At 44.2% G+C, this 19982-nt stretch overlaps 1 protein-coding gene across 1 annotated transcript in view; it reads left to right on the top strand.

The window, feature by feature from the left end:
- The window catches only part of ZCCHC24 (zinc finger CCHC-type containing 24), a 109257-nt gene that overhangs the window by 21997 nt on the left and 67278 nt on the right, over window positions 1-19982 (top strand). The window contains exon 2 of the mRNA XM_033148727.1: window positions 5983-6183. Within this exon, the coding sequence (XP_033004618.1) occupies window positions 5983-6183 (201 nt within the window). The remainder of the gene's footprint in view (window positions 1-5982; window positions 6184-19982) is intronic.

Here is a 19982-nt window from a genome sequence, read left to right as displayed (position 1 = left end):
ACAGCCGCTCCATGCCATGGCCACAATCCAGATCTGAATCAACCCCCCACCCCCACCCTGGCTTTCTTCTTGGTAAACAAAGAGACGTGGCAACTCATGAATAAAAAAATGTGCTTCTTCCAGTCATGTGCTGTTTGATGCTGAACTTCCTCTGTTGAAATACAGCACTTTAATGCAAAGGTTTCTGTTTTGCATGTGTGCATACAGGAACATGCAAGACCTAGAGTGTGTAAATGAAAGCAGTTTCCAGATGTGGAGAAAGGTTTTTTTTTTTTGGAAGGCTGCAACATTAGTTTGACATTCACAGCACTTCCTCTTAGCAACTTGTTGCCAGGATTATTTCCCCTTGGTAATGGGCCTTCAGGAATGTTCGTCCCAATGGAATCCTCACGAATCATATGAAACAACTGGATGACTCAGGCTACTTCAGTCAGGAAGGGTGCGATCCTGATGTTCTATCCTTGTGAGTGTGAGTTCCACTAGAACTTATAAGTAAAAAAAAAAGAATCTGAATGCCTATCCAGATCTGCTTATAGGCTGGTCGAAAGTGTAGTCAGACTGGTTAGGTTTTTTGTTTTAAAATAAATAAATAAATAAATAAATAAATAAAGTTTTGTTTGTGTTATCTTTTGATCAGGAAGGCCTAACCTGGGCCAGAGGAAGAAGCTGAGTCCATGGTTATATTTTCCAGCGCACAGGTCAGAATCCAAAATCCAGGAGAGCGGTTTGTCAGGAAGGGGGAAGGAAGTAGGCGAAGCCAGGCGAGCAGCAGGAAGGGCTAGGAGTTAGGTTCATCTGGAGGGCGATGGGGAAATTGCCAAGGATGCAGACTGTGATAGGGAGAGAGTAGGACTGAAGGGGAACAGTAACAGAAGAGCAAGCAAGCTTGCTTCAGATACCTCCACAGCAACTGGGGAGCTTCCTCCCAATGCAAAGAGCAGCTTCTGAGAAAGTCTGAGGAGAAAAGGGCTCAATTTTCCCTTCCTGTCCGCTGTGATCTAGATCATTATCACCACACACAGAGAAATAATTGGTGCTATTTGCATTTCTTTCTTTAATGCTCACACGTTAGATGCAAAGGTGTGGTGTGAGTAGCTTGGTCCAGTAGTGCAGTGGATCAGTGCATCTTGCTGTTAACCAGAAGGCTGGTGGTTCGAGACCACCTAGGGACAGCTGTGGGCAGGCTTCCTGTATAGCAGGGGGTTGGACTACATGACTCTGAGGACCCTTCCAACTCTATGATTCTATGAAGTGGGAAAAGTTCTGTTCTGAACACTCTTATGATTTCAGGCTGCAGGAATATAGGGAGGGTTGTGATTTCCTCTCAGGCCAACTGGAGACTGTTCCAAGACTGCAGTAGTTGGAAAGAGTTTAGTGAGAACTAAGTCATCAGAGGAAAATAATGTGGACTCCAGTTGTGAACTTGAATTGTGGTAGTGGGCAGTGGCATCCAATGAGCCTGGAGCAAGTTGTGCGGCATGGACACCTCACCTTTCACAAGTTGTGGCTCATGTCTAAGTTGCGGGTGTGCAACGGAAGTGGCAGTCACCTAAGTCCTCCAACAACACGGGCCAACTGGGTGTTCCAGATGAAGGAATAAAGAATGTGTGTCAGCAAGCAAACATTTTATTTTAATATTTCATATGTGAGGTAAAACTACCTAGAGCCAGACCAATTCCGAGTCATTACCAATTCAGATACCAGCATGGGGGCACCCCTCATGTTCCACAAGTATCTCTACACAGTGGCGGAGCTTCATTCTCCGGCACCGGGGGTGGGGGGGAGGCGAAGAGCAGGCAGGGGTGGGGCTGGTGCACATCCCGGGGGTGTGGCACGCCACCCTCAGGGGCGTGGCGCGCCGCCTTTGGGGGCGTGGCACCCAGCGCGGGCGGGGAGGCAGCCGTGATGGCACCCCAACGGGATCGCGCTGCAGGGGGCGGTGCGCTCCTCCTGCACTCTTCTTCCTCTGCCAGTGCCTCTACGTTATTTGTCCCTATTGTCTCAGCAATGCACAAAGCCTCAACCAGTTCTCTAGGATTTGTACAACTTAAAGGTTCTTTTCAAAAACTTGTTTCATTTCAGCTACTTCTGTTTTTAACAGTGTTACTGTTTCTGGCCTGTACAATAAGTTTCATCCTGAGAGACGTGTGTGTGTGTGTGTGTGTGTGTGTGTGTGTGTAAAAGAGGGAGGGAGAGAGAGAGAGAGAGAGAGAGAGAGCGCACTTTGTTACAACCTTGCAGGCATTCACAAATTATTTTGTTTTTATATTGTATACATTTGTATTAAAAAAATACAGCAAACTTTGCAAATAAAAAAGGAAACATGTTTCTAAACATTCTCCAAAAATAAAGTTAGACAAAGCGGAAGGAGGTGGTTAGTTTGTGATATTTGAGAATGGACTGCAGCTCTAACATGTAGCACCTTAGAGACCAACTGAGTTTGTTCCTGCTATGAGCTTTCGTGTGCATGCACACTTCTTCAGATACGAAAGAAGTGCATGCACACGAAAGCTCATACCAGGAACAAACTCAGTTGGTCTCTAAGGTGCTACTGGAAAGAATTTTCGATTTTGTTTTGACTATGGCAGACCAACACGGCTACCCACCTGTAACTAGCTCTAACATGAACTGTTTTGGGACAAAGCCTCCTGGTCAGCCTCTTGCCTAGACCCTGCTGTTGTCTGCCTAGCAATGGAGGCCACCGCATTTGAAAGCTATGGATTTTGAATTAAATTTCAGTTTAAAAAAACAACTACTATCCTCTTCGGTGGGCGCAGGAGACAGAGCCTATCAGAACCTCCTGAGTCAGGGGTAGAGCTTGGATGCATCATGGATTGTAAGTGGAAGAGATGTAGTAGAGTGTTGTGGGCCTTTCCAAAATATGGTGGGTCATAGATGGAATCTTGGAGGGTAAGGAATTGACTGGCTTTTCTGACTCCAGTGTGGGTTACCTGATACAACACGGTTTTATTGGAAAGAGCAGTAAAATACCATCTTGTTGGCAATCCTAACACTTTGAAAGCAGGCCTAGTTAGTCCTTAATACATGAAAGGCTTTGTTAAACAAATTGTGCAACTGATGTGCAAGAAAAATCCAGCTCTGTTCTGAACACTAAATGTCAGGGAACCGTCAGAGCCCAGTGGGGTGGTGGAAGGGCTCTGTGAGGCTGAAGGTTCCCAACACCACCGGAGCAGCAGGGAGACATCCTGTGGGAGCGACAGGCAGGAAGAGAGTGCCGTGGGGAAGGGACTGTGGGATGCCCCAGGTTCCCAACACCGACCAAGCGACTCAGTGGAGGAGGGGGCAACGGAACTGCCGTAGAGGGGTGAAACACAGGGATGAGAGGAGGAAACTTGGGGTGCCCAAGTTCTTTTGTTGGGGGCGCTCTCGAAAAGCGCCACTTCCAGGATGTGAGAGTGACTAAGACGGTCACGGACTTTTGAGCTCTGCAATGTATATAGCTGTACAATAAATCCTGGAAATAAGAGGATCCGGAGTGTGGACTCTTTACTCGTGAGAAGCCACTACAGAAACCTTACACTAAAGATACCAGGTTTTCTAAGGGCAATGAGGGATGGCCTCGACTATAGAGCGATAGGCATTTGGCTGGGAGATGGCATAGGGGAGAGAGAGAGAAAATAAAGGCAGGAAAAGGAACGGAAGGAAGTATCCTTCCCACTCCTTGCTCCAGTTTTGTGTAACATACATTATGGATGATCCCTGTGAAAAGTTGAAGGAACTCTTTCTTAGTCATCCGAGAATGATTTTTCCAAAAAATTCTCTGCCAAAGGCATTCCTCCTTATCCTCCAGGGAATGTTATCCATAGCATTTTACCTCACAAAATTTAAAATAAGGGTGGTCCACCCATTTATTAACATCTAAGGGCTTCTGAAGGAATACAGACTCTCTCCCACTATTAAGAATATTAATTCCATCCTAGTGATTATGGGCTTCCTGATGGTTTGAGGCTTCAGAATAGCAAGCCCCTTGCGTTTGCTGGGTATGACCTTCGCTTTAGAGAGAGCAGACATCCCAAGGAGGTGAGAGACACCAAGGGGCCATTCGCCAGGGAACAGTTAAAACAGCTGCAGGTTTCCCACAGCAAAATCTAAGACAGATGTAGGTCTGAGTTCTCCTTGTTACCATTTGACTATAAAATCCAGAACACTGTGTTTAAGGCCTCTTTAACCAGTCACAAATGAACAATTACTTTTGATATTTTTTTATTGTTCTTCCTTTTTCCAGATTTTAAAATTTCCCTCTTGGAATAGCCTTGGATGCCAAATATTTTCTCTTACATTTGTGTATGTGTGGACTCTTGGAAATTTTCCTTCAAAGTTGTACCACACAATGATTGTGGGAAGCTATAGCATCCAAAAACAAACCCTTAGTGTCTTCTGAGTGTATGTTGAACGAAATAGGGTTAGTTTTTGTTTCTTGAACTGAGGGGGTGATTTGCTCGGTTTGATTATCTTAGGTCTCACAAGCAAAGGCCATAAGATGCTTTCATTTGTCAAGGAAACAACTGTTTCAGCCTCTCCAAATTTAGGAGATGATGACATAACAATTGGGTTTCCCAGATTGATGGCAATGTTGCAGATGGTTAGCACCGCCACTGACACTGGCCATTTTAGCAATATGCCCATCCCTACATAGAAGGAGGTGGAGCTAACCTTAAAAATGATTTTTTTTAAAAAATAAAAAGTGTGGGAGGCATGTGCTGCAATACTTCAGAGGATAAACATGTGGCAAATGTTATGGAGAAGCAAAAGCAGGAGATGAAAAGCAGCACATGAGAGGGCTGCTACTTTTTATTTGATGCAAGCTGGGTCCCTTTACCTTTTACTGTGCCTTTAACAGCTCTAAGGCAGGCAAAAGGGCCACAGGTGTGGCAATTCCTATTGACATATGAACATGCCAAGAAGAGTTGTAGGACCTATTGCATTCCAAAGGCACAAATCCCACATGCACTATATATCTAAAGCAGTAGTATGCAACTTCAAACAATCATTCCTTCCCAAAAAGAGTCCTGGGAACTGTAGTTTCTTAAGAGTGCTGAGCCTTATTAGTAGACCCCTATTCCCCCCTCAAAGAGCTACAATTTCCAGTGTGGGTTAACTGTCAATCCCTCTTCCCAGGGAACTCTGGGAATTTTTAACTCTGTGAGGTGAATGGGGAGGCAGCCTCCTAACAGCTCTCAGCACCCATAACAAACTACACTTCCCAACATTTTTTTTTTTACAGAAGCCATGACTGTTTAAGGTATAGTACTGATGGGAGCACAGTGTCTAGGGTGGTAAACCTTCTATATAAAGCAATCTTTCAGTGGAACATAGAGCAGTCCTACAACAGGATCTAGTTGGTATTGGAATTTGTGATCAATGATTCTTTGCTTCCCCACAGTTACCGTCTCAGGAAACCAACATTGCATGTGGAATATATACACCATGGGGTCTCGAGCAGTTGTGTGATGCCGATCTGTTTTTAAAAATAGACCCATTAGTAATTTTGTGTACCATTGAGAGGCTGTGCGGGGTGTTAGGCACCATTTATTGATTGCAGACAACTTTATTTATAGTCCAACAAAAGGTGGGGAAACTGTGCTTATTCAAACAATCCATGTGGTGCTGAGATCAGGGAGAAAGGGATCTGTAAAATATACTCCGATAACTTTCTCTTGGTCAGGGCTGCAACCCTGTGCATTGTCTAGCTGCTTAAATCCCAGCTAGACCTCTAACTATGAGCCTTGGTTTCCTGTCATTAACTTTTGCAGCAAGTCAGAGAAAAATGATTTTGGTGAAGGGGAGCATAGACTGATACTGCTTTCCACCCCTTCTCGATTTTATTTATTTTTTATTAGCATTGTTGTTCAGTCTGCTCATACGGCCACCAGCAATGGCAGTGCAATTTCAGATGTGGATCTTGCTTCCATTCCCACTGAAAATCACCCTATTCCATTTCTCTTTTTTCCCCTTTGGCAGGCACTGAGCAGCAGCCTCTATAAGAGTGCCTCTCCCTATGGCTCCCTTAATAACATAGTCGATGGCTTGAGCTCCCTCACCGAACATTTCTCCGACATATCCCTCTCCTCCGAAGCCAGAAAGCCTAGCAAGAGACCACCACCCAACTACCTGTGCCATCTTTGTTTCAACAAGGGACACTACATCAAGGACTGCCCACAGGTAAGGACAATAAAAGTCTAACCACAATGTTTGGCTGTGCCACCCACTAAGAAAGAGGTGGATTGTTACCTTCCCTAAGAATTCTCGGTGATTGTTTGCTAGCTTTAGCAATCTCTGGACTGATAATGCCAGAGAAGAAAACATGCTGGTATCTTACTTATCCTACTCCCCCGCCAAATAGAGCTTCTCTCTCTTACCCCAGCTGAGAGATCTTTGAAAGCATTTAAATCTGCCTCTTTGTGCTTTATCCGTTCTGAAGAACACATCAGATATATTTCCGCCCTCTTTGCTGAATGCATTTCCATGCTTGTTCAGCCGCAGTTATTGAATGGGACACTTCATATAGAACAACTAAGTAATGTACATTCCAAGCAAAAAACAAACAAACCATAGAGCAGGGGTAGGCAACCTAAGGCCCATGGGCCACAAGCGGCCCATGGGGGTCATTTAACTGGCCCACGAGTCACCTGTGAACCGAGCCACCTGCTCGGCGATTCCCTGTGTGCTGCACTAAACCGGCGCAGCACAGCACAGGGACTCGCTTCCGCGGCGCCAGAAATCACATCTACACAGATGCAGACGCTGGAAACCACGGGCACGCGCGATCACACAAACATGCAGTCCTGCCCACGGAGGGATCTCCGCTGGAGTGAAGAAGCCTAGGCGAGGTAAACCTTGCCGACCCCTGCCATAGAGGAAGCAGAAAATGCATCAACAACACATTTGGATCTTGGGAATTAGTGCCTGGTCTGAAATATCAGCTGCAAGGTTTGAGGAAGCCCTAGGCCTCCCCTCCTCCACCACCACACAACTTTCTCTCTCCATTTTACCAGGTGGCAGGAAGGGAATGGATGGGTCTCCCTTTTTTTCTTCCCTCCAGAAAACCAACAGAGAGGGAAAGAATGACCTGGACATTAATATGTATGTGAGCCAGGACACAGATGCAGTAAGAAACAATTTGGACCATGGTTTACAAACCTGACTTACCTTTCAGATTTGTCAACCACTAGGGTTCCCTGGTTTGGATGAAATGGGAAATTCTGGTTTAATGCAAGCTAGGAGATTGTGGTGGAGCCAGTGCATAACGGGGGGTCGGAGTGGGCAAGGGAGAAGAGTGGGGCGATAGCACGTGCCCACATCTTCATAAAGCATGGTTTCTGAAGCCTTGTGTGATTGTAGAAATGCAGTAACTGTCTTCCAGCCCCAGGCCTCTATTTGCAACATGGATGAAGAACCTTAAATGCTCTCTGGAAATGCCCAGTTTTAAAAATTCAACTCTATAGGGACTGTTGTGTTGTTGTTTTTCGCTCCAATAAGATTAGTTCTTCTCATTGCCCTGAGCAAAGATGGATCTGCACTGAAGGTAGCAGCAGGGTTGTTGACAGAGAGGGAAAACCTTCAGCAAAAGAGCAAACATCCTTGCCAAAGCATTTGTCTCCAGCTTATGCCAAAGTCTGCTTCCAGGCTCTCCCTCTGTCTCATGGCTTTCTAACCCTTCTCCATACACCTTCAGACTTTTTTTTTTCCATAAAGAGAGAACATATGCAAGGCTTGTCATTCAAATCCTACAAGCCAAACACGGGCAGATGGTTTTAAGGGCTCAGTAAGAACTGTTGTTGCCACACACACACCCTACCCTCAGTCTGGGCCAAATTGTTTAAGGGAGCCATTCTAGCATTGACACCTCTATCCTTAATATAATAGTCACAAGAGAATCCCATTGCTTTTAGTTAATATGCAGCCATGTAAATGTTATATTGGAAGGAAGGAGGGGGAAAAAGTCATTTCACTGGGTTTACCACCAGTAAGATAACATGATTTAGGGAAGCCTTATTCAACCTGAGAGCCAGTGTGGTGTAGTGGTTAAGAGCGGTAGACTCATAATCTGGTGAACCGGGTTCGCGTCTCCGCACCTCCACATGCAGTTGCTGGGTGACCTTGGGCTAGTCACATTTCTCTGAAGTCTCTCAGCCCCACTCACCTCACAGTGTTTGTTGTGGGGGAAACAAAATAGAAAATTCTTTCCAGTGGCACCTTAGAGACCAACTGAGTTTGTTCTTGGTATGAGCTTTCGTGTGCATAGAAGGAGAATGTTAGCCGCTTTGAGACTCCTTCGGGTAGTGATAAAGCAGGATATCAAATCCAAACTCCTCCTCCTCCTCCTCCTCCTCCTCCTCCTCCTCCTCCTCTTCTTCTTCTTCTTCTTCTTCTTCTTCTTCTTCTTCTTCTGGTGCCCTCAAGATGTTTTGAACTATTAGCTCCCATCACCTGTGGCCATTGATGGCCCAAAACCATTTGTAGCCCAAAACCATCTGGAAGGCACCAAGTTGGGGAAGGCTGAATTCGGGCATATCTATACCTGGTTTAATAATCAGGCTGTCTTTTCAGAAAATCCTAGAATCCATCATTCTGCAAGGGGGCCTCTAAAAGAGAAATGTCAGCACTTTTCTGAGCTACAAATCTGAAGCCACTTTTGGGGGATGTCATGGCAGTTAAAGTGGTATAACACTATCAAAAGTTCACACTAGTGCAGTGAATTGAACAGTTCTTCCTAAGTAGCTTTGGAGACATCCACGTGTCTGTTCTCAAGCCATGGATTCTGTTGCGGTAGTATTCACTTTTCTAATAGTGAAACTGCAGTCATTCTGGGCACATGTTACATCAAAAAGGTTTGCTAGTTTACATTTTGTCTCCCTGGGGATCTGCAAGACGTTTTTATACTCCCACCGAACTATAACCACCAGAATTGATTGGGGAACTCCATGCTATTAAACGTGATATAAAACTGGCATAATGTGGTGTAGCTATACCTACTTGGCCTGCATCCAACGAAGTTATGGTATAAGTGAAATTATTTCTTGCTTGCACAACAAAACTTCCCCTCCTCCTTTTACCTCTGCACCCCTCCCCAAATCTTCTCTGTGGGTTCCCATAAACCTCTGGTGCAGTTGAGGGAGGTGTGAGGGGCTCAAGGGGTGCAGTGGTAGGGGAAGCCCCCTGCAAATCCTCCATATTCTCCAGAGGGTTAGGGGGACTCTCAGAGTAGATGTGGGGGGTGCAAGGGCACATGGGGTGCAGAGTTGGGGAAGTTCCATTGTACAAGCAGAAGTCATCTGTTCATTTTTAGTCACCCTTTGTCACTAAAAAAAAAACAACCCCAGTTGTTCCTGCAATATGGCGTGTCAGTTGCTATATTGACCAGCAGTTGACACCACTAATGAACAACATAGCTCCTCCTGCCTCTTTTTGTGAGTTCAACAAAGATCCTCAGAGGGCATGGCCGTCTCCTCATAATACCGGGCAACGCACCTTTAAAAATGTGAAGCAGGGCTAATTTCAGTCTGGGAGTAGATGTTGGAGTGAAACTGGCTCATTGGGTCTAAACATTTCATGGGCGGGCTACCAGGGAGGCAAAGATTTTCTTTCTGGTGCTGAAATAAACTTTAAAACTCTCATCTGCTCCACTCTGAGCTCCCATTCCTGATTCAGCATGCATGAGAGTGCTAATGGGAACCAGATGTCAGACCCCCACCCTCAAAAACTCAACATGCACTCCCACCCATTTGGTGCATCAGATTTCTTGGCGATTTAGAAAGGAGGAGGGAGATGAGACCAGGAGAGATTCCTAGAACAGCTGAAACTGAAACTGCAAGACTGTTTCTAAGGGAGGTGGAAGAGGTAAACAGTGATAGCAAATCGAGGCTTCTCCAGCCACATAATTCCCCGAGGGGGATAGGTAATGGACTGTGTGTGGTTGCTCTTTGTGTTGCAGTCCCCAGAGTGATTTCCTTTTTTGTTGTTGTTAAGATTACCAGGGATAGAGTTGTGGGTACAATAAGCTGCAAAAGCTCTAAACCTGGATGGTAAAAAAATTGGAGTAAAAAATATAGCAAAATTGGGCCCAAGCAAAAGTATCTCCCTGTTTCCCACAAGTGTATTCAGCACTGAAGAAAAGTGGGTATGTGCACAGTATTATTTTCAGGAGAAATTTCCATCCTAAAGAAATAATGAGTTGGGATCTCAAAATCAAAGATGGGAAATGTTTGGTCTGCTTCTAAGCAAAAACCTGAGGTAAATCTACTATCTGGCCTATTTGTTTTGTGTCCACCCAAGAAGACCTGCCCAATTCTGTTGAGTTCCGGAATCTGCTCCCTTATAATTTATTTGAATTTAAGTGTGATTTCTGTGTAGTCCTAACAACTCTTTGCAGATCAGTGTGCAATGAGTCTGTGGTGGTCACTCGTGCATTGCCATAAAAGAGGAACTACATCATCAAAAAGGAATGTAAAAAGAGAGAGCAGTGATTTGCATAAAATTGTCTATGATAATTATGTATGCAAAATACAACACATCTCATAGTAGGAAAGGCTGTGACCAAGAGTATGCCTCTCATAACAGCTGACCAGCTACTTCAAGGCCCACCCACCCCCCTCTTCTTATGGTTCATTTATATTTAAACCAGACTTTGACTGGGCAGCCCTTCAAACAGAGGACTCCTTCGAAGAGACTGTCCTCTGATAGCCCTTCCAATTGAGCACTGTTCTGTAATGTAGATCACACTATTTGAGCCACACTTCTTTGTCTGTTGCTGTGTATCCCTTTCATTTGAGGAGACTGGGTTAAACCTGTCACAGAGCTGGGGACAGCACTGCAACTTCTAGGGAAATTAGCGAAGAACATCTGGTCAGGTTTTGAATGCTTATAACTTATATTTTCTTAGCTCTTGGTGTCGTCAGGCTCCCCACCCCACCCCGCTCATTCATATATATATATAGGATCTTCCCATTACATACCCTTATATTTTTTTCCCATGCCCATCCCTATTGCATTTGATGTTTAGGATGAGCTAAGTTTAGCAACCACTGTGAATAAAAGTCTGAAGTGTTTGAGAAGAGAGGTGGGGGCAAATGAGAGATGGTGTTGGTGAGAGAATGCAGCCGCCTGTTTGACGTCTCCCATCTGGTGTAAGTGATATGAGAGCTAAAGCCAGCCAGCCAATGAGGAACTATGCCTTTGCATTCCCCAAATGTTACCTCAACATGCGGCGTATCCAACTCCCATTTAGACCAGTGGGGGGGGGGATGGCAGTGACTTTCCTTGTAGTGGCCATTGACATTCATTTATTTCTACCTGCTGGCATTGTAAAAATATTCGGCTAGGAAGAAAACTAACAATTCACTGCAAAAATACACCACCCAATCTTCTCTATTTGCCTGTCTTCAATCTCAGTTCTGTTTATTTACACCTTTAGAAAATAAACGCATATACACAATTTTCTCTCTAAAAGGGCAAAAACACCCCATGTGGTTAGCAATCAAATTCCAAAATCCCTCTCTCTTCTCCCTTTTTCTTTCTTTTGTGGTCAGGATTTTCCACATCAAGGAGGCATTGCCTTTCACGACAACTTACCTAGCCCCCAGAATTCCTTGTTTATAAATTTCCTTTGAAGGAAAAGTGGCATGTACCCAAATTTCCCTGTTGTATAGCAATGAATGAGGGTGCAAATCTTCATTCATTAAATCTAAAGAAAAGCTTATCCCGGAGAGTATAATTTCAAATTGCCATTTGGGAGGCTGCGTGATTGAATGCTCCCTCCGTTAAAAATAACAACTCTGTCAATAGAAATCTTGCGTGTTAGAGAGAAGCGTTTTAGGTTAAAGGTAAAGGTAAAGGGACCCCTGTCCATTAGGTCCAGTCGTGGACGACTCTGGGGTTGCGTCACTCATCTCGCTTTATTGGCAGAGGGAGCCGCCGTACAGCTTCCGGGTCATGTGGCCAGCATGACTAAGCCGTTTACCTTCCTGCCGGAGGGGTACCTATTTATCTACTTGCACTTTGACGTGCTTTCGAACTGCTAGGTTGGCAGGAGCAGGGACCGAGCAACAGGAGCTCACCCTGTCGCAGGGATTCGAACCACCGACCTTCTGATTGGCAAGTCCTAGGCTCTGTGGTTTAGACCACAGCGCCACCCGCGTCCCTGACGTTAAAAATAACAACTCTGTCAATAGAAAACTTGCGTGTTAGAGAGAAGCGTTTTAGATTACTTTCACCCAAATGTGCTAATTTTCTATGTGTAAGCTTTTATACTGGGCAGCATTCAGTCATAAGATCACCCACTTGCAGCCTGAAGTAGTTTTATCATATGATCTGTTTTGTGTGTGTGTGTGTGTGTGTGTGTGTTGGTAGCTTTAATCCCATCCCCAGGATATTCTCTTATCAGCAGACTTTGCTCTCACAATCCTGTTAGTGATGTAAGTTATTTTTCTTTCTTAACAGTTTCCCTCTCAATCTGCCTACCACTACTCTTAATTCCCATTCAGACCCTTCTTCTGCTGTTCTGGGAGCTACTCCTGGGCCTGCATATAGCACACAGTATAAATGGCTAAAGCACAAATCTCACTCGCTGACAGACTTGCAAAATCTGGAACTCCCATTCAAAATAGGAGTCAAAACCTGTGGGCCATGCTTTTCATTCCAGCCAAACAAATTCCACAGCTGGAAAAGCAAATTTGCCTTTATTTTCTAATTGCCAGGAACAAATTTGCCAGACAAAAAAAACCATGATGCCTTGTTGAGGGCCATGCCGGGACGCAGGCTCCAAAACTGAGGTCAGGATGACAAAAGCTGAGAACAAAGAGACAGGGAAGAGGCAAAAAGTCCCAAGTGGGATTCAGGGGAGGTAAGGGCAGAGCAAAGTGAAAGCAAAAACAGCAGGCAGTGCAAATAAGGCTGAAGGCACAGCTAAGGAGCAGTTGACCAGCCTGCCAGCAGCCTCTTCTTGCTTCCTTTTAGAGGGGCTGTGGGAACCACAGAAGGCAGGGAAGGCGAACATGCATTCCAAGACAGGGCAGGGCTGAGGCACAACTGGAGACAATTGTCTGCAATTGTCCACCCTGATCCAGCAGCTGGCACAGAAGTGCCAATCAGGAGCGAAAGATGAAGGCAGAATTCAGTACTTCTTTCCTCTCCCCTCTCCCCTCTCCCCTCTCGCATCACACACCCATGGATGTACATGATTTCAGGTTATTTCAAAGGTAGAAATACAGTTCTGGCTCATGTAATGTGCAGTGTTGGGTTGGGTTGCACCATGTATTTATCCCTCCTTCCTATCTATCTATCTATCTATCTATCTATCTATCTATCTATCTATCTATCTTATATGTCTCTCTCGTCCAGGAGTTGCTCACATGATGCCCTCCGGAAGCTGTTGGAGTCCACTCCCATCAGCACCACCCAGGATGGCCAATGATCAAGGATGATGGGTGTTTCACTCCCAACAACACCTCAAAAACATTATGTTAGCTGCCCCAATCTAATTTATTGTTTAAACATAAATTTGAATTTTTAAAGGAGGCTATAAGTACGAATCTTCCCAACTGCTCACCTTGAAGTTCCTGAAAAGAAAAGAGGCAAGTCCTGCCATTCTTATTGCTTTTAACACTGTGACTGGCAGGTCCATTGGTCGTTTATTAGATTTAATATCCCAAGCGTTACAGGTCCTCTCATAAGATTTATTCATAACAGGCATGGGCTTTTCTTGATCCCTCCACTCCACCCCTAGAGCAAAGACAAGTACTTCGGGTGGGGGAGTGTTAATTGGTATGTGAGGATTTTTTAAATTCTTTTTTTATTATGTATTTTGGGTTTTTATCTTATATTTTTATTGTTGTGAACCTCCCTGAGAGATCTATGGACGAAGGGCGGTACACAAATTTAATAAACAAATAATAATAAATCTGGAACAAATGGCTGGGTTTGAACATGGACACCCAGGAGCAACGTTCAACTCAAAGCTTCTTTGACTTAAGGAGACGTAAATCTGTGAGATCCATTACCTGCTAATGTAATTTTAATTTAAATATTGTGGGGGGGGGCATTCAGTTCTAGTCATGTTCTAAGTATTGCCCATCTTTAAAATATTTTTCCATTGGTCAATGATTGATTATAATAGAGGCTTATATAAAAACAACAACCTACAATTATTTATTTGCAGATTTATAAACTACTTCACAACCGAAAGCTACCTAAGTGGTGTGCAGTAGGATAGATTGCAGACTCAAGGAAAAGCAATAAAAGGTTTCAGTAAGAAAACGACAGTGAGAGAGGGACATTTCCTTCCATATTCCTTAGTGTTAGTATGTTTGTATTACAAATTAAGCTGACTGGCAGCTGGTTCAAGACTGACAAAGGGAAGTACTTGAGACATGCATAGTTGACTTCTAGGATTTGCTACCAGAACAGGTGATGAGCAGGTCTATCAATTATTTCAGACCTCTGTGTGATCTTTAGCTTTCCCCAGCCCTCCAGCTTCTGTTCCTGCAATACCCCTCCTTGCTTAACTTTCTCTTGCGGTTCTTCATTCTCCTAGACTCACCAGGTTCTCCTCCTTTCCATCCATGGCTTGTTTCTTTCCACCCATCATTTTCCTTATTGCAAAAAGTCTGATATTTTGGAGAAGTGGGTTTATTGCATGAGACCACTGAAACTGTTTTCATTGTGCAGCCTGAATTTGCCAGTATGGGATTGAATCTCATCCGGAAACGGTAACAGTGTGGAAGCAGCCAGGGTCTAGATTCATTGCTACTTATAGTTGTACTTGATTGCTGTTTCAGGAAGGCCTTCATACACTTCACCTCCCTTGACAATTCTTTTTTCTTTTGCTAGCGGAGCGGCACATAACCCAATGTATTTCAGGGTTTTTTACTTTACAAAACACAGCACATTTTTGGTCGGATGTTTAATTCATCTCTCTCCATAAAAGCTGCTTAATCAGGAATATTAATTAAACTGTTCTAGTGCCTTGATCTTCATCTTGGTACAAGCTCACCCTTTTTTTAGATGAGGGAGAGCAGTTAAGATGTCGTTTGTTTCTGCATTGAATAGACAGCACAGGTAAGGAACAGGGGCTGTTTCCAGTTGTGTGTTGCAAGGGAATGTGGATGTGCACTGCTCTAAGCATTGCAAGACACATAGAAAACCACCCCTACTCACCCATTGCAGTGTGATTGGAAACCTTCCTGTGCACCTTCCATTCAGATGTGCATCACAGTAAGGATGTGTGTTCAAACATATGTCTACAATTGATCTGTGGACACAGTTCCTGGTCCAGCAAACAAGTTGTGCACATTGATCTTTGCTTTCACCTGTGGCTGACTTGGAGAATAGATTCATGGTGTTGGAAGATACCGCAAGGGTCATCTATTCCAACCCACTGCAATGCAGGAATCTTTTGCCCAACGTGGGGTTCGAGCCCATGACCCTGAGATTAAGAGTCTCATGCTGGGATAAGCCAATAACATGACAAGTTCTGTTGCTTGTTTGCACCAGTAGAAGTGCTGCTGGGAAGGGCTGTACTGTAGCTCAGTGGAGGAACACGTGCAAAAGGACCCGGCTTCGCTTGGTGGCATCTTCGGGTAGGGTTGTCTGAAACACTGGAAAGCTGTTGACAGTCTGTGCAGACAAAAAAATCAGCTGGATAAACCAATAGTCTAATTTAGTATACAGCAGCTTCCTTTGTTCCTAGATGTTTCACATGAGATAACATTCAGGGTTTGGAGCTGCACACTCAGAGGCAGGGTTGATTGGCAGCGGTTTCAACTGAGAGGTCCAAATGCTCTGGGTTTTTTTTTTATCCCTTTGTAATTAGTTTAAATCATAGCTGGGGTGATTGTGCCCCTTCAATTTTGCTAAGTAAATAATCCAAGTATTATGTAACTTCTCCTTTGTGATGTTTGTTCAGATGAGACCCTTAAAACCATGTTTCCCCTCCTCCATAGAATACAAAATCTTAGATGCTTTTGTAAGGTCAGAGACCTGCCCTCGCTTCAGAACAATTCCTTAAACTAGCCTCCTCTGGGCCAAGCCAAGGCTTCCTTCACCCTCACATAGTCTGATCATAACATGCATTCAGTACCACATGAAACAATCCAGAATCCCACACTCTGCAGAAAACCAACAGTTCTTAAATCAGTTATGCAATTGTGTATATTTTGAGCTGTATTCACAACTTGCTTGATATGTTTTATGTGGCATCTGGAGGGGGGGGGAAATCTATTGTATTCTAATGTTTGTCCCAGAAGGAAGGTTAGACTTCATCAGAGATTGAGGTACAGTAGGCTGTGGGTTGGAGTATATGCTGAAGGACAGGAAGTTGTTATGTAATCATTTGTTTGCTGGTCTGGCTAATTATTATCCTGTAGTTTCCTCCTCTAGCCAGAGTTTAGTGGTGGTGCAAAGCTCTTCCTTGCTTGACATTCTTCAAGTCATGGATCTTCAGGTTCAAGACCGTGGCAGGCTTGAGTCATAGCACTATTTAGCAGAAACCACACGCATGCTTTGCACAATAATAAGAACTAGAAATGCACTCAGGGTTCAATAATAAAGTCACACGTTCTTAAGATTTCAGAGTCTGCACTACAGACCACATTTCTTGTGCCACAGTGTGATGCAGCTCCCTGTGAGAGTTCATTTTTTTTTATTCCTTAAAACTCTTTCCTTACCAATTCTGTAAATGAAATTTCATGCAGAAATTTGCAAGTACTAAATAAGCACCCCCCCCACTCAATGAAAAACCACCTAAGGGATATCTATGCTATATACTTGATTCATTTTATATCAGTTAAACCACCATGGCTCTTCCCAAGAAATCTATGTAAGTGTCATGTGATAGAATACACATTCAAACATAAATTCAAATGCAATTTTATCACAGATGAAGAAGGACAGAATGAAAAAGCTCATGTGAAATTAATGCAGAACAGGAACTGTCTATCCCTGATGGCAACCTCGATAGGCTAGATAGATTTTAAATTTATCAGCATCTGGAACACAGACAATCCTTCCTCTGGTATCGAAACTATTTTGAGATACAGGAAGTAGGACAAAACAAAATAAAAAATAAAAAAATCCTTCCAGTAGCACCTTAGAGACCAACTAAGTTTGGTATGAGCTTTTGTGTGCATGCACACTTCTTCAGATATGAGATATGAGATGAAAGCTCATACCAAGAACAAACTTAGTTGGTCTCTAAGGTGCTACTGGAAGGAATTTTATTTATTTTTTATCTTGTTTTGACTATGGCAGACCAATTTGGCTACCTACCTGTAACAGGAAGCAGGACAGAACCCCCCCCCCCCGTGCCCCCCGCCCCACAATCCCTTATAGCTTTGGCAACTCCTAGATAAATACACCGTAACATCTTTAGTATGCTGTTCAGTCTAGCCCTGCCATTTTATGTTGAATGGCACAGTTCCTTCTGCTTTAATTCTTTGCTACACTGGACATTAAAACTTGAAGAGGAAATAATTCTGGTTTAGTGCGTTTAAGAGAGGAAAATATGGCTCCCTAACAATACAGCTTGCAATTTTATAAATCTTACTTACTTATATGGTTCTGAAGAGTAAGCTCTATCATATCTAAAGTAAACAGAAGCCACCATGGTCACATCACACCAACAATTCAAGCCTTAGCTGCACAATTCTGCAGTCCTGGTCTCTTTATATGTCTGGTGAAAGCCTAAGTGGTTAGAATGTAAATTCAGAAAATACGTGACACCCTAGGAAAGACTAGGGATGGGGAGTTGGTTTACTGAGTGGGGATGGAAGCCAAAAAGAGGTTGCTGTAAAAGATGCACCCACACCCACACAGTGAGTCCACTTTTCTTCAAAAAGGAAATCAAAAGAGAGGGGTTTCCTGCCAGATGTGGCAAATTACATAAAGGGGATGTTGCTTTCAGTATAGTTTGCTGATCCAGCAGTTCCACAACTTCCGTTTGCTCAAGTTCAACAGCTGATAATTGAGCCTCTTATCTGTAGCAGGGAGCTTCAGATAAACTGTAAGCAGTTGTTGCCTCGTTGCGTGCAGAGAATTTGTGTGGAAGATTGGTGGAGTATTATTTAGTAACTCCAAGAATGTGGAAGGTTTCTGGTTTGCACGGGGCATTTCCTTAGGTGCAATAGAAGCGGCTCATGTGCAGTGTTCTTTCAGTGATTCTCAACTAGGGTTGCTCAGCTTGAGAAACCAGGCCTGGGGTTCAGCATCTGTCATGGCTTCCAGGGATCACTGGGCTTCAGGAACCCACATGCCTACTCCGTTGCACATAGGACTACAGTGTCATCATGATTCTACCCCAGTTCCCTTTCCTCTTCATCTTTCTCCTGACACTGCCATGATAGGGTGTGTGGTCTCATTAGCAAGACTGTGCATGGGTCATCTTTGCAGCAGTCAGAAATATAACCATATACTCTGAAGTGGTGAAGGATTCCCACACATTCTCCTAGAGGAGCACAAAATGCTTTATAAAGCTTAATAAATGCATGGTACCTGTGGAACTTGAAGCTGGTATCCAAAGGAGCGCTAAGTCACTTGTTCAGTTAGGGCAAGAATATCTGCTTGTGCAACAGAACTTTCCTCTCCTTCCTTCCTTGTGCCCCCTAAATCTGTTCTAGGCTTTCTCCCAGATTTGGGGAGGGTTCAGGGCATGCCTTGGGGGGAGGATGGGAGGACGGGAGGGGGAAAGCTCCATTGCACAAACAAATCCTTGCACTGACACAACCCCTCAGGCTTTAACCATGAAGTTTATCTCACACCTCCAAAGTTTTTATTCAAAGCCGCAAGGGCTAGAAGCCAACTTTAAGCAAAACGTTGATACTACAACATTCGGTATGTTTGCACAAACTTAAGGCATACACACAGGCATGCACCTAAGATGCCCATGAAAAGCAGCCCCACAGCATTTTTCCACTGCCAACTGTTTACCGAGTTGCTCAGGTCCTAAGCGTTACTGATTGTCCTTGACTCTAGAGAGAGCAGGACTGGACAGGACAGGAAGCAGGGCACAGGGAAGGAGGGATAGAAGAAGATGGGCCTAAGAATGGAAGTTTGGATTGAGAAAGAGGAGGCCAAAAGGAGAGGGGAAGGGGAACTGGAAAAAAGAGGAGGGGCAGAGGGATGAAGGGGTGTACATGTCCAAGATTGCAGAGGTAAGGAAAGCTGAAGTTAACAAAAAGATATAACCAGCCAAACCTTTGACCACAGACTTCTAGTTTTATCTGGAATTTAGTGCAGCAGCAACAACATCAAGGCAAAGAAGGCTGTGTGCTTGTGTGGTCTCCAACGCATTACAGTACTAAGAATATGCTGGAGACAATAGGGAGGGATTGCCCCTTTTGATGAGCCGCATACATGATAGTTAAGATGCTATTACAGTGAATGATGAAGAGGTCCGTGAACTGGTGCATATTCAAAGGGAGCATAAACTCCAAACTTTCTCTTTTGAACCTCATCTGACCTCCTGGGGCCTGCCAAGCTGGACTGGAAAGCAATGGAGAGCTGGCCCTTTAACAAGTTATTGCTGTGTCTGGCTGGGCCAGCCATTCCCCCCCCCCCCAAAAAAAAGGGAAAAAGAGAGCAAGCCTTTCCCATGGTATTTTGGACCCCCCCCTTGCTCTCTGGCTCTGCCTACAACCTGGAGCAACCGAATCGTGTGGAAAATAGCAGCGTCTACCAAATTCTTTGATCTTCAGTTGTCGGCTGTAGGGATTATGTTACTATTTTGCCCGTTCCCAGCCCTTATTTACATGCTTAGGTTTTAGCAAATCATTTGTCCTCATTTAGGTATGTGGAAACCTCATTGGAACCATAAGGAGAGTTCTAAATCTTAAAGAGAGTCAGCTGTGTGGGTGGAAATGAATATCCCTGGCCAAGCATCCCCAGCTCAACCCAGCCAGCTACTGCAGAGGCAGAAGAAAGAGCCAGCTAAATAGTCCATTAGTCGAGGCTTGCTCATTTTAGGATTTACC

This window comes from Lacerta agilis, chromosome 5 (genome assembly GCF_009819535.1).
Source record: "Lacerta agilis isolate rLacAgi1 chromosome 5, rLacAgi1.pri, whole genome shotgun sequence".
Lineage (NCBI taxonomy): Eukaryota > Metazoa > Chordata > Lepidosauria > Squamata > Lacertidae > Lacerta > Lacerta agilis.
This window is presented reverse-complemented; position numbering and strand designations above follow the sequence as displayed.